Raw genomic sequence first — 14,088 nt, forward strand, 5'->3', positions numbered from 1 at the left:
TCATATCTCAATGACAAAATTTTTCTAAAAATGCCTGCTCCTACCTAGCCAGAAACTGCATTCTGCTGCCCAGTACTGCTAGAAAGAGTGTGGACACTCATCAAGAAAGCCGTAAGTGTAAGGGGACTTTGTGATGATCAAGTCTTTCCCCCTGGTTTTATGGATTAGGAAACTGTGGTGCAGAGAGGGATACAGATTTGCCTCAGGGACACAGGGAGCTGACCGTAGAGTTAGGACTAAACAAGGCACCCTGGCCGACTGTCCACCCTGATGCATTCTTAGGTGGAAAGGGAAGGAAGATGACCCTGAGTATAGGCCCTTCCCAGACTTGTTTCTAAGAAGAAACTAGAGAATGGCATATGGGAGTAATGAGCTTTGAAATGCCACCACCATGCTCTCTAGTAAAGCATGCCCTGTGACTAGCCATTCAGATCAACAACCCCTTCTTTATTGTTACTTAAGAACACAATTGTTACTGTAAGCCTAAAACTGCTGTAAAAAATAAAGTCAATTTCAAAAAAGAAGATGATGGCAGCAGCAGTGGTAGCAGCAACAATAAGGGCATGGGAAGGAAGACACTCATGGAGGGAGGATGCTGAGAAGACACCTTCCTACCTATGCTTACTGAAAACCACAAGAAAAAAAAGACATGCAAATTATTGAATGATTTACAGAGGTACTATGCAATTTGTTCCCCAGAAAGTGGCTACTGGGAAACTGTTCTGATATGCTTCCAGGTGTGCCAGTGGCTAGTCTCCGGGAGGCACACTCATTCTGTACCTTCTATTTAAGGCTCCATCATGCATCATGAATCATGCATGTGGAGGGCTGGGACACCTTCATGATGGATCCCAAAAGCAGTATTAAAGTCTGCTTCCCATGATGGGCGTTGAGATTCAGAGCTCACCTACGGTTCATTCCCACGTGCTCCATGAGGTCTGAATCAGTCTAAAGAGGCAAGAGTGGGAGCTGGGAGCCACCTTTCCTTTCCCAAGTCTAGAGAAAGTTCAGGGTGAGAATACTGATTGAGGAGTAAGAAAGAACCTTATGCAATGATCAGTTACTCTTTTAATTGAACTCATTTCAGGTGTAGACGACTGACCTGTTTTGATGTGTGGTAGCGCTGGGAGGAGGGGGGCTATCTGCTACTAGAATTGAAGGAGGAATTTACCATAGAGAGAGGCTGGAGTGGAGGGAGGACCAGCAGGTCAGAGAGGCAGAAGGTCCTCTAATTTTCTGAGTACACTTTCAGCTGCCAGGGTAAGAAGGAGCTGGTCTGGGCCAGGCGCAGTGGCTCACGCCTGTAATCCCAGCACTTTGGGAGGCCAAGATGGGTGGATCGCAAGGTCAGGAGTTCGAGACCAGCCTGACCAATATGGTGAAACCCCGTCTCTACTAAAAATACAAAAATTAGCCGGGTGTGGTGGCATCCACCTGCAATCCCAGCTACTCGGGAGGCTGAGGCAGAAGAATCACTTGAACCCGGGAGGCGGAGGTTGCAGTGAGCCGAGATCACGCCATTGCACTCCAGCCTGGGTGACAGAGCAAAACTCCGTCTCAAAAAAAAAAAAAAAAAAAGAAGAAGAAGCTGATCTGCTGGAGTATATTTACCTCTCCACTGAGAATGCAGAATTTCTTAAGCTTATTTGAAGAATCTTTTGAAAATTAATAGTATCCTTTTCAGAAAAATGACTGGATGTGATCATTTCTGCCTTTATGCAGAGATCCATCTTCATATGTCAGCACCTCGATTTTAAGATTCACCTGCGGCCGGGCGCAGTGACTCAAGCCTGTAATCCCAGCACTTTGGGAGGCCGAGACGGGCGGATCACGAGGTCAGGAGATCGAGACCATCCTGGCCGACACGGTGAAACCCCGTCTCTACTAAAAAATACAGAAAACTAGCCGGGCGAGGTGGCGGGCGCCTTTAGTCCCAGCTACTCGGGAGGCTGAGGCAGGAGAATGGCGTGAACCCGGGAGGCGGAGCTTGCAGTGAGCTGAGATCCGGCCACTGCACTCCAGCCTGGGCGGCAGAGCGAGACTCCGTCTCAAAAAAAAAAAAAAAAAAAAAAAGATTCACCTGCTGGGGTTCATCTCCTAGAAAGTGTTAGCACTACTTTATTTGGGGGGTAACAGTGGCGTCCCCCACAGGTCAGAGATGTCTTATTTGTCCCCAGGTGGCTGTGGTGCTTCTCTCCTTCATTGTGTCTGGTCCTCTCCGAGACCTGGCTTGGTTTCTTCCCCCTCTGCCCTCCTATTCAGGGCTCTGTGCCTCCCCAGAGCCTTCCTGGCTATGCAGGGGTGCACCTGGACACTTCATCTTCACTTACTGCTTTATGCCCCAGATGGGGGGCCCCAGGAGTCCTGTGGCAGGGAAGGTGAGAGGAGCCGGAAGCCAGAGCTGGTGAATGTGCAGATATGGAGGAGGCAAAACTCCAAGTGAGTGTTTGTAAAAGCTTCACTAAAGTGTTCTCGTAAGATTAGCAGGAGGAAAAATGAGAAGCTTTGGGGCTAGGAACAAGGGTGAGATAACCTTAAGAAAAAAAAATGGATTAAGGAAGACATATTTAGAAACTCGAAGTTTCCTCTTTTTTTGTCCTCCATTCTCACTGCTAATAAGGAGTGAGATCCCCATTGCCACAGAAGTGTGGAAACAGACCTTCTCACCTGTAGGTTTCCTTCCTTATGCAGAGCCCCCAGGGCTGAGGATTTACTCTACGTTAGAAAATCACAGCCTCTACCAACATTTATAGATGTAGTATACAACGACAAGGACAGAACTAGTCATGTTGGTTGAAAATAGGGCCTTTCTCTAGTTCTGTGACCTTGTCTGGAGCCAGATGTCACTGTAAACAGGGAATCAAATGTAATGATTAAGTGTCGACAGATGCAAAGGTAGTCTTTCAGTGGCTATCAGGAAGGGTTGCCAAGAATGGAGTGGACTCACAGGCTAAGTACACTGGGAGCCTGTGAGAGCCCAGCAGCAAGCTCTGGGAGAGAGCCACCGCTCCACAGCACTTAGTGAGGAGGGGAACTTTCTTCCTGAGTTAGAACAATGGCTTGGAAGTCAGGAAACCTAGGGTCTAGTTCCAGCTGAACCACTAACTAGCAACAAGCCATGTGCAAGTCACTGGAAAGGCAGGGGTTACATTTGGTCAGGGATGGCAAATGTGTGGCACACACACCCTTCCCCGTCTTGTGCCTTCATTAGAGGCTCTTGTTCAACCATATCACTGTCCAGAATTTTTTTTCTACAGCATTTTGGGTAGGCACTTCCTTTTTTTTTTTTTTTTGAGACAGAGTTTCACTTTTATTGCCCAGGCTGGAGTGAAGCAGCACCATCTCAGCTCACTGCAACCTCCGCCTCCCAGGTTCAAGTGATTCTCCTGCCTCAGCCTCCCTAGTAGCTGGATTACAGGCACCCACCACCATGCCCCACTAATTTTTGTATTTTTAGTAGAGATGGGGTTTCACCATGCTGCCCAGGCTGGTCTCGAACTCCTGACCTCAGGTGATCCACCCGCCTCAGCCTCCCAAAATGCTGGGATTACAGGTGTAAGCCACCATGCCCGACCGGCACTTCCAATTAGAGTTGGTACACAAACTGAAATCTACTTGCTATCCCTCAATTCCATGCTCTCCAAAGTCACTTCTAGCTCTAAAATGTAAGATTCTGACTTTCCAACTAAGAGGTGCCCATTTTTCTGATTTAGTAATAGCTTACTCAAAAAAAAAAAAAAAAAAAAAGGAGAATGGAAATTTAGGATCATCATTTCATTGACTCCTCTTCCTCATCCTGAGGCTAAGCAGGGTCTTCCTGAGGTTGCACTCACCTTCCTTCTGTGCCACAGAATGACTGTATTTGAGCTTCACCCCTCTGTCAGTTCACCCTGCATGGCAGTGTCCCAGGCTGTTGCTCCCTTTTGTCTAGAACAGCCCACACTTAATAGTTTTAGGTTTGGCATCAAGGAATCTACAAGGAAAGGAATTTTCTCAAGCCACTAAAATCCAAGTCAGAAGGGAAAGCATTTAATTACTTCATTCACCGTTCTCCAAAGCGAATCAGATTTACAGTTCTTACCCCTTGCTGGAAGGCAATGCCAGAAACAGTACCTAGACAGAACAGCTTCAGAAATCAAGTGCTTGCAACTGTGTTTTATTGAAAGAAAGAGTGGAGGGGTTAACATGGGGCCCACCTCACAACCCACTCTTCACCCCCAAAATCACGCAGGGGTGGGACTCAGGAAAAGGAAGCATGAGCATGTTGACTAGGAGCCCTAACTGGAGTTACTTCTTTCACAGCAGGGAAGGAAGAGGGAAGAGGCAGCTGTGGAAAGGATGAGGTTGTGGGAGGTGGGGTATCTCGCGGCTCTGACCTTAGGTTGAGTCCTCCACAGAAGCATCGAAGTGGACTGGCACATATGGGCTCCCTTCACAGGCCACAATGATGCGTCTCTCCTTCGGGCTGGTCCGGTATGCACAGTTGGGGTACCTGGAGCCGTTTGTCAGGCGGCAGTCTGTGATGTGCATGCTGGACTTGCTCTTGAAGCAGTTGGTCTGCCCGTTCTTGCAGGTGACCTTTTCCTGGAAGCAGACATTCTGGACATCTACCAGGGGCTCGTGCACAAAGGTGTTCACTGGTTTGCACCGCCCGTGTGTCATACTCCGGCGCTTCATCATTTGGTTGCAGTAGGTGGAGTTGCTGCTGGGGGAACTGCCTGAGTCCATGTGCTGCCGCTGGAATTTCTTGGCCCGGGATTCCCTGCCCAGGCAGCCTAGCACCAGCAGCACCAGGACAAGCAGAGGGAGCAGGATGACAGACTTATCCACAGCCATGGTGGCCTCACTTTCCCGGAAAAGCCTAATTGAGAAAAGGAGACAGAAGGAAAAGAGCCCTCTTAGAAAAAGAACTCCAGCTCCCACCTATGGCTTCTCTGGCTTACAGTTTCTGTCTCAGGTCAACCAGAAAGTTGTCCGTCCCACTTCCTGAGGTTTTTTGTGTAATGAGACACTCACGTGTATCCTTCTCCACAAGCGTTTTATTGCCACTCTCCAAAGCGAGGTCTTTTTCCCCTTTAGGTGGTGACCTACGAAGTGACCTAAAATCCTGTCAGTTTCTATCTTTGAATACTGGTGTTTCTTTGATCCAAAATACATTTGTATCCAGTGCTCAAATGGCTCATCGAAACATCAGTTTGAATAAATCATGAACCAGATTGTATCCCCAACATCTAGGACCATGGGTGACAGAGTCTTGTTGTCTTACAGCATAAGGGAACTCAGGCCAGTGCCTGACACTGGCATCATAAAGGATTCCATTGTATTCCAAAGAGAAATGCTGGCTTCCCCCAACTTGAGGGCTCCTTCTTTTCCAGTTCCATGGATGCTCTGCAGCCTGCACGTTCCACCCCGACCCCTCTGCCTCCAGCTGATGTTTGCCTGGGCCACATTTTTTCAGTGCTAGCATCATCCAAGCTTTCTCAGTGCTGTGGACTGGCCCTAGCTTCTTCCTCTCCAACCCTGAAGCAGAAGCGGCACCTGAGAACACCTCTTGGACTGCTTACCTGGATCTGCAGCTTGGTGTCTGAGAGAGATGGAAGGCCAGTTTCTGCAGTCACTCAGCTCCTGGGGTATGGACCTTACACAGATTACAAAGGGGTTTGGCTTCCAAGAGGAAAAGGGTGGGAGGAGCATATCGAACTCAGTTGAAATAAAATCAAGGACATGAGGAAGGAGTGGTGAATCACCCAGGCCACCATCTTTCCAGGGCTGCTGAAGAAAGAGCAAATCTTTGCCTACATTAGTCTTTCTTCCTATGTAAACCACATCTGTCTGCTGATGCACAAGGAGCAGCAGAGAAAGCCACTACAGCACTGGTGCCCAAACCTGACCCACTAGGGACAAAGTCCTTGTTACTTCTTTGTGGGCCGTTTTCACCAAGTAGACTTGGAGGTTAACAAAGGACGCAAAAGGTGATCACGGGAAAGGGAGGCCCTCTCCTCAGGAGAGGTACTGATGGGAGATGTGGAATTCTGGCCAAGGCTATTCCAGGGCTTCTAGGGAGCAAAACCCAAGTCTCTTTTTAGGAGGGTATTCTCCCAACAGTACCTCTCCCGGGGGTGGAAGGTGGGGTTGGGGGGAATGGAGGCTGTCCTGCTGCCCCCAGCTGGAAGGCTTCCCAGATCTGGAGAAGAAACGGGGAGTAACTGAATAGGGAGGAGGAGGAGGCTTCTAGGGTGAGCTCACCCAGTTCTGGTCACTTCCCGCCCACCCTCCTCCCCTGCTCTGGGGGCATCGAGAGGATGGAGCTGTTCTTATCTACTGATCAGAACCACTGGTAGGTGGGAATTGAGTAGAGAAACTGAAGATAAACTTAAATCCCAAATCTCAAATTCTTTTTGGGTAAAAAATACAAAGCATATCATATTTGTTAGCAGCAGAATGCACTCCTAGAAAGAGACCTGTTCTTTTGCTGAGTAACAATTTGGATACCTGTGGAGTAAGAATTATCAAAATATCCCTTCATGCTCTGTATTCAGACTGTTTCAGCCTTTCTGTGTAAAAAGTGGCCATGGTGAAATTATCTGACCTACGTTGTGTGGTTGTAGGTCATAAGATCCTCATTCCAGAGAAGGTCCTGCCCCTCATACCCAGAAAAAAGAACGAATGCTCAGGGAGGCCAAGAAGAATCTAGACAGGGAGGCCTTGCTGGGTTTCCCCACTCAGTCTATTTTCATTAGATCTCACCCCTGTTGTCCAATCACATTTCTACACAGCTGTTCATACTTTGTTGATACCTAAGTGTAAAAATGCCCACTTTCCCCTCTATCTTTGGGTCTTCTGAAGGCCCCCGTGTTATGTTAAGGAAGGAGACCACTACTACTCCTGCTGCCCTCCTCCCCCCACCTTGCCTAGTTCACAAGACAGGAAGAAACAGACAAAGAAACAAAAGTAAGATAAACAGCCAGACAACCTTGGCACCACCACCCGGCCCTAGGAGTTAAAAAAAGTAATAATAATAACATCAACCCCTGACCTAAACTGCTTGTGTTATCTGTAAATTCCAGACACTGTATGAAAAAAGCATTGTAAAACTTTCTGTTCTGTTAGCTGATGCACGTAGCCCCCAGTCACGTTTCCCACGCTTGCTCAGTTTATCACGACCCTTTCACATGGACTCCTTAAGGTTGTAAGCCTTTAAAAAGGCCAAGTATTTCTTTTTCGGGGAGCTCAGCTCTTAAGATGCAAGTCTGCTGATGCTCCCGGCCGAATAAAAAACCTCTTCCTTCTTTAATCCCGTGTCTGAGGAGTTTTGTCTGCAGTTCGTCCTGCTACAGTGTAAAACTCTGATAAATAAAATTGTATGCAGTTTTCCCTATTAAACTGTCTTTTGTCAGTTGATTTTCAGCGAACCTTCGGAGGGTGAAAGGGGAATTTTTTCTTGGCTCCTATAGTTTGCTTACTCCCCCAGCCCCTACCTATATTTTATTTTTCTGAGTCTTAAATAATACTTTCATTATCTTGAATAGTCAAGTTAGAATGTGTTCATTCATTCATTCAACTGTGGGATACAGACATAGATAAGGCACAGGACTTAACCAAAAGGCACCTGGTGGGATGGTTTGGGTTAGTCAGGTGGACCCCACTAAGGCACTGGGCGTGGCTGCACAAAAGTGGCCTCCACCCAGCAAGATGATTGCAGAACCACAGTTCAGATGTGAACAGATATTCTGTAACTATAATAAGGCTCTTCAACAGCCCCTGGCCCTAGGAATCCTGAAACTACAGGAAGCCATTTTGTCTATTTATGCATAGCAATCTAGACAAGCCCGTGGAGTTTTAACTGCACTTCATAGGGAACCATCAAAAGCCCTTACTGCAGCATTATCCTTGACCCAGTTGCAAAGGCATAGCCCCGCTTGTCTTAGGGCAGTAGATGCCACCCCACATTTGTTGTTGCTTCTGCTGAACTTGTTCTAGGCTCCCTGCTTGACCTCCTGGTTCTCATGCAGCACAGGCATTACACCTGACTGAGAACTCACTGCACATTTCAGGCAGCTGATTAACCTCTTATAAGATTCTATCGCTCTCTCCCTCTCACATTACTACTCATCTCTACAGCATCTACAGCAGACTGAATTCTGCCACCGTCTGTCCCTACCGGAAGGGGAGCCTCTTGATTGTCTTACCTCAGCAGGGAACATTCAGCATGTCAGTCAGATTTATTAACAACTCCTATTGAGAACCTGGACCTAATATGATTTACTGATGGATCATACCACAAAATTGACACTTGAGGTTAGTACACTGAGGGAAGAAAAATCAATTCTTCCTTTACCCTCCTAGAGTCTAGGGCTGGGGGCTCTGTAAATTAAAATGACAAAAGACAGATTTAACAGGAGAAAAGGCATAAAAATTTAATTTAATATTAATATTCGACATGAATGTGGAAGTCTTCATAAAAAAAGAAGTGAAGACTCAAAGAAGCAATTAAACCTGAGAGTTTATAGGCCATTTTGACAAAGAAAATTGTGCAGAAGTGACAAGACAGTGTTCCATGAAAGGGCCACATATGTGAAGTGGCCCCAAATGCTGAAGGAGCCTAGAAACTAAAAGAATGAGGCAGACAAATTCAATTTGTCAGTAAAGAGTGTTTTATTCTATTGGGGAACTTATAGACGGAAGTGTCGTCTTGGGCAGCAGCAATACAGGTAAATCTCAGCACTGCTATTCCCCAGACCCACAGCTTATATACCACAGGGAAAAGGGGTACGTGCTGTATAGAGACAATGAAAGGCAACCCTTCAGAAAAGGCAACAATGCTGTATTTGTCACAGCCCATAATTTGCATGATAACGTCAAGGTTGTTTTGATCTCAAGGCAGGATTTATAGTGAATGCATTCAAGATGGAGTCACTTTTGTCTCTGCACATAGGAAAGGGGTTTTGAGCTTCAGGGGAGGTTGCGACAAGTGGACTAGGAAGTGTACAGTATATAAGGGTTGTTTAGTAAAGTTCGTTACGCAAATTCAAGTTGGTTGCCTTCTCCATTGATAAGTCCTCCTCTTCCTGGCACAGGAAAGGGAGACATCTGTACAAATGGGAATATACATGGAAATTTCTCTTACAAAAGGGAATCTTGGCTAAGCGTGGTAGCTCACGCCTGTAATCCCAGTCCTTTGAGAGACCAAGGCAGGCAGATTGCTTGAGTTTAGGAGTTTGAGACCAGTCTGGGCAACATGCGAAACCCTTTTTCTACAAAATATACAAAACTAGCCAGGCATGGTGGCACGTTCCTATAGCCTCAGGTTCTCAGGGGGCTGAGGTGGGAGAACATTGGAGGTGGAGGCTGCAGTGAGTCATGATTATACCACTGTACTCCAGCCTGGGTGACGGAGAGAGACTCTGTTTCAAAGAAAAAAAAAAAGGGAAATTTATAGTTCTTTCACAGCAGGGAGGGAAGAGGGGAGAGGCAGCTGTGGAAGTGATGAGCCCTGTTTTTCGAGTTTTTCCTGCATTTACTGTTTTTCAAAATAATCAGCTCAAAATTATTGAGCTGGCATATTCTGGTTCCCTATGTTATTAGTAGGCTATGCTATCCCTATTTTAAACTCTCCTTAAGAAAAAGTCTACTACCTGTAGTAAAATCAGCCCAGATAGCAAAATGTATTGCATTTACTAGAATTTGTCAACTAAACAAAGACCAGAGAGCAAACATATGTACAGACTGCAGGTATGCTTTTGGAATAGCATATGATTTTGAGATGCTTTGAAAATAGGCATTAGAAGGCTGGGTGTGGTAGCTCATGCCTGTAATCTCAGCACTTTGGGAGGCCGAGGCGGGTAGATCACCTGAGGTTGGGAGTTCGAGACCAGCCTGACCAGCATAGAGAAACCCTGTCTGTACTAAACACACAAAATTAGCCGGGCATGGTGGCGCTCGCCTGTAATCCCAGCTACTCAGGAAGGCTGAGGCAGGAGAATCACTTGAACCCGGGAGGCAGAGGTTATGGTGAGCCGAGATCGCACCATTGCACTCCAGCCTGGGCAACACAAGCAAAATCTCTGTCTCAAAAAAAAAAAAAAAAGAAAAAAGAAAAAAGAAAGAAAATAGGCATTAGAAATGGAGAGCAAGTTAAGTAACTTTCAGATGCACCCCCACTTTCTAGAGAGGTGGCTATTATATAGGTAGAGGTCCACATAAAAAGAGACAATATGAAAACTAAAGGAAATTCTCTAGCAGATCATTATGCCAAAGAAGCTACTTTAACCAAGCTTGTGACTCTATCTATGCCTTTAAAGGATAAATCTCTGGGGGATTCAAAGAGGCCATTATAAAGTGTTGACTGATTTTGAAAAAGAATGGAAAACATCTAGTTGTACTCTTCACTCAGATGATTCCTGATGCTGCTTGGTGACACCCAGATGATCTCAAGTAGATATTACTAAATGAGTTCAAAACATACCACCCCAAAATATGCCATTCTGGCATATGGATTATTTTGAATTAAAAGCCCTTGAAAAACAGCAGATGCAAGAACAGCAGGGGACGCATGGCCCAAAAGTAAGCTCAGTGAAGGAAGACATTCTTATCACCAGAAATGGGGGCAGCTGAGGTTGACAGAAAACGGCAAATAAACCTTGTTAAACTAGCCCTTATCTCCCTAGCCACTTCTCCATAATTAACAACCCTAGCCCATATCCCTTTGACTTGTTTTCACAATTTACTGCTCTTTGTTTAACTTGGTATATAAGCATCTACCCAAACTGGTTCATTTCCAGATGGCTTCCATGCCATATAAAACTTAGATTAAATAAACATGTATGCTTTTCATTTTTTAATCTGCCTTCTCTTACAGAGCCCTACCTTAGAAGTTAAGACAGATAAGAAAGATATTTCCTCCCCTACATTATCTGGATTTCTCCATGAATGCCACCCATTGTGGCATAGACAAATTGGTTACTGTCTTAAGTAAACATTGGTAGGAAAACTGAAAAGATAACTGAGCTTACTTTTGGGCCATGTGTCACCTGTCAAAAATATAACTCTGGAAAAACTGTAAAGTTGGGACATGGCCAGAAAACAAAGTGTCTTTGGACACCTTCAGACTGTTACATGGAATAAAACCTTAGACGAGGGTACATTTTAGCTGAGTTTATTTGAGCAAAGAAAAGCAGAACAAAACAGAGCAAACAAGGCAAAAACGAAACAAAACAAAAACAGTTCAAAAATCAGGCACAATTTGGAACCAGAGGAAATTCAGAGAACTCCAACCGATGACATAATCTGATAGCATTTATAGGAGACAAAAGAAGCATGGTGCAGAGGCAGCTTCATTAGTTACAGCTTAATTGGTTAATTGGTTACAGAGTCTCCTGCAATTAGTTAAAGCTCAGCTACAACATATTGTACGCCTGTAAACAACTAAGCCTAACAGATCAAACAACATACCATATTTGTTTGATCTGTTAGGTTTAGTGCAGGAGCCCAGTCCAAATCAATCGCCTTGCATAAATTTTATTTCACAAGACACTTAACAGGCTTTCACTCTTCATAGGATTTGAATATGTTTTAGATATTGTATTTCTGTTTTCAGGATGAGTTGAAGAATTTCTTTGCCAAAAAGCTACAGCCCTTACAGCTGTGAACAAGCCACTTGATTTTGCGTTTTCCACCTGGGGCATCCCACCTTTTATATCAAGTGACTGAGGCACACATTTTAAGGCGACCTTTATAAAAGAACTCTTACTCAAAAATGACACCATCCTTACCACCCACAATTTCCTGGAAAGGCTAAAAGGACCCATGGCATCCTTAAATTAAAATAAGCAAAAATTTCAGAAACTCATGAGCTCCCTTGCCCAAAAGTATATCCACTATCCTTTATGGATATACAGGCCACTCTCTTGGAGACACATAGGTTATCCCCCTATGAATTGACACCTGTAAGGTCCATACATTTAGAGATTTCACCTCCAAAACTAGAGTCTGTCCTACTCCATGCAGACATGACAAGACACTACAGGGGACTCATGTAATGTACCCGGTCCTATCACCAACAGGTTAAGGCCCCCTTCCTACAAAATCTTCCTAAACAACCTCTCTGTAATCCTCAACTAGTGGATTTGTCTACTGGAAGAAAAATCAGAGAATAACTGCTTTTGAACTTCATTCAGAAGGAAGAGACCATATCAGATACTGTTAACAATAGATACAGCAGTGAAACTCCAAGGAACCAACCTTTGGGTTCATGTTTCACAACTGAAGAAGAGATTCAAAATTTCACACAATTGGAAGGCCACTTCAATTTTGTCTGCACCATTGCCAACGCTTTTTGTGATACTTGGGTTGAGGACACAGGCAAGGTTAAGAAAAAAAAAAAGACTATTGCTTCAAAAAAAAAAAACCTATTAATATTTGGATCTCTAAGGTCCTCATGGCCTATGGGATTTGTTTTCTTGGCCTAGGTTAAGCAATTGGAGTTCCTGGTTCCAAAGCATCTCAGAGAGACCGTCAATTGTTCTTGTTTTTGTGACAGTGGTTATGGTGCTAGTCTGTTCCATTTTATCCAGAGTTTTAACTGCTTCTATGCAGCCACTCTCTCATCAGATGATTGCCATAATGATACAATAGAAAGATCAGAAGATCTCACAATCCAGGTCACTATGAAGATACTGAACAATTTATGATTGGTGAAGATCTGAAATTCTAACTTTCCCTGAGTTGGTCAATTTCTGAGAAGTCAGAGAACGACCAAAAGCCGGGGCGGGGGGACTGAAGACTGATCATACAAATGAAAAATGGCCAGGCCATATATAAAGATGGAACTCTGACCTGTAGTCTCCAGCAATAAGGATGAGAAGCCAGTCCACTATATATAGCGAACAATCCAGGAAGCCAAACAACTCCTATAGCAATTGGTCCCAAACAGCTGGGACTTGATTATTCCTATTTTATTTTTAAATTTTTTCCTTGCTTGAAAGTCTCTCTTTATGGACTTGATTAATAACCGAAAAGTTCCCTAATATTTATTTCCACTTCTCCAAATTACGAGTAATCAGAGAAAGCCAATATGCATCCCTAATCCGTCACATAGGATGCCCTGCTTCCAGTAGCCCACTCACAGCTTCCCCGTGCTGCAGTCTGCAACCAGAACATCCCTGAAGCCTTCCCTGTTTTCCATTGTAAAGATTCCCACTCTCCTGCCTGCTGTGAGTGTCTGCCAAATGCAAGTGATGGTGGTTGCCTGCCATCTGTGGCCAACTCTGAATAAACAGCCTTTACTTACTCTCATTTGGGTGGCTGTGTTCATTTCCACAAGATCTTTAGAAGAAAAAGGAAGTGGATATGTACAGGGTAAGGACGTTTTTACAAGAAGAGCTCAGATAATCTGAAGGATGTCCTATCATTAGGCTGGCTCCAAAAGCTCAGCACAGCCCCCGAAATACACATGTACGAGCACACACACAGCCTACATACACATACATACAATATGCACACACATACAATAGATGGTATTCTGGGATTCCTTTTGAACCCCAGAAAGTGAGAAGGCAAAGGAAAATTAGAACAGGAAAAGACGGAAAAGTGGGGGCAGACAAAGGGAGGGGGGTGGCATTTGAAAGGGGAAGGAAGTGAGGAGAAAGGATGGAAAAAGCAGCCAAAAGAGATCCAAAGCCCGTGCTGTCCCACACCTCTCACCCATCCCCTACAACCCAGATGCCCGTGAAGATAAAGTAGAGTAACAGCCAAGATGACATCCCTCAACTCATTCCCTTTATTTTTTATTTATTTTATTTTATTTATTTTATTTTTTTTTGAGACAGCTGTTGCCCATCTCAGCTCACTGCAACCTCCGCCTCCTGGATTCAAGCAATTCTCCTGCCTCAGCCTCCTGAGTAGCTGAGATTACAGGCACCTGCCACCATGCCCGGCTTTTTTTTTTTTTTTTTAAGTAGAGATGGGGTTTCGCCATGTTGGCCAGGCTCGTCTTGAACTCCTGTCCACAAGCGATCCGCCCGCCTCGGCCTCCCAAAGCACTGGGATTACAGGTGTGAGCCATCGTACCCGGCCAACTCTTCCTCTTTT

The 14,088-nt window shown here is 45.0% G+C and overlaps 1 protein-coding gene across 4 annotated transcripts; it reads right to left on the reverse strand.

Annotated features, from left to right (window-relative positions):
- Nucleotides 1-4,135: 4,135 nt before the first annotated feature.
- RNASE1 (ribonuclease, RNase A family, 1 (pancreatic)) lies at nucleotides 4,136-5,970 on the reverse strand. Of its 4 annotated transcripts, none has more exons than XM_011976204.1 (3): nucleotides 5,565-5,645; nucleotides 5,017-5,087; nucleotides 4,136-4,861 (listed from the first exon to the last, which is right to left on the reverse strand). In XM_011976204.1, exon 3 carries the CDS (start codon nucleotides 4,834-4,836, stop codon nucleotides 4,378-4,380), a length of 459 nt encoding a protein of 152 aa, XP_011831594.1. In that variant the 5' UTR covers nucleotides 4,837-4,861; nucleotides 5,017-5,087; nucleotides 5,565-5,645; the 3' UTR covers nucleotides 4,136-4,377. The 4 variants fall into 4 exon arrangements, with proteins under 4 accessions (XP_011831594.1, XP_011831593.1, XP_011831590.1 ...); XM_011976203.1 differs by having other exon boundaries at nucleotides 5,017-5,099; XM_011976200.1 differs by lacking the exon at nucleotides 5,017-5,087 and having other exon boundaries at nucleotides 5,565-5,970.
- Nucleotides 5,971-14,088: the final 8,118 nt, after the last annotated feature.

This window comes from Mandrillus leucophaeus, unplaced genomic scaffold (assembly GCF_000951045.1).
Source record: "Mandrillus leucophaeus isolate KB7577 unplaced genomic scaffold, Mleu.le_1.0 Scaffold163, whole genome shotgun sequence".
Classification (NCBI taxonomy): domain Eukaryota; kingdom Metazoa; phylum Chordata; class Mammalia; order Primates; family Cercopithecidae; genus Mandrillus; species Mandrillus leucophaeus.

Bases quoted from the DNA above. Each gene is read 5' to 3' on its own strand.
- RNASE1 (XM_011976200.1), bottom strand. From the start codon at position 4,836: ATGGCTGTGGATAAGTCTGTCATCCTGCTCCCTCTGCTTGTCCTGGTG.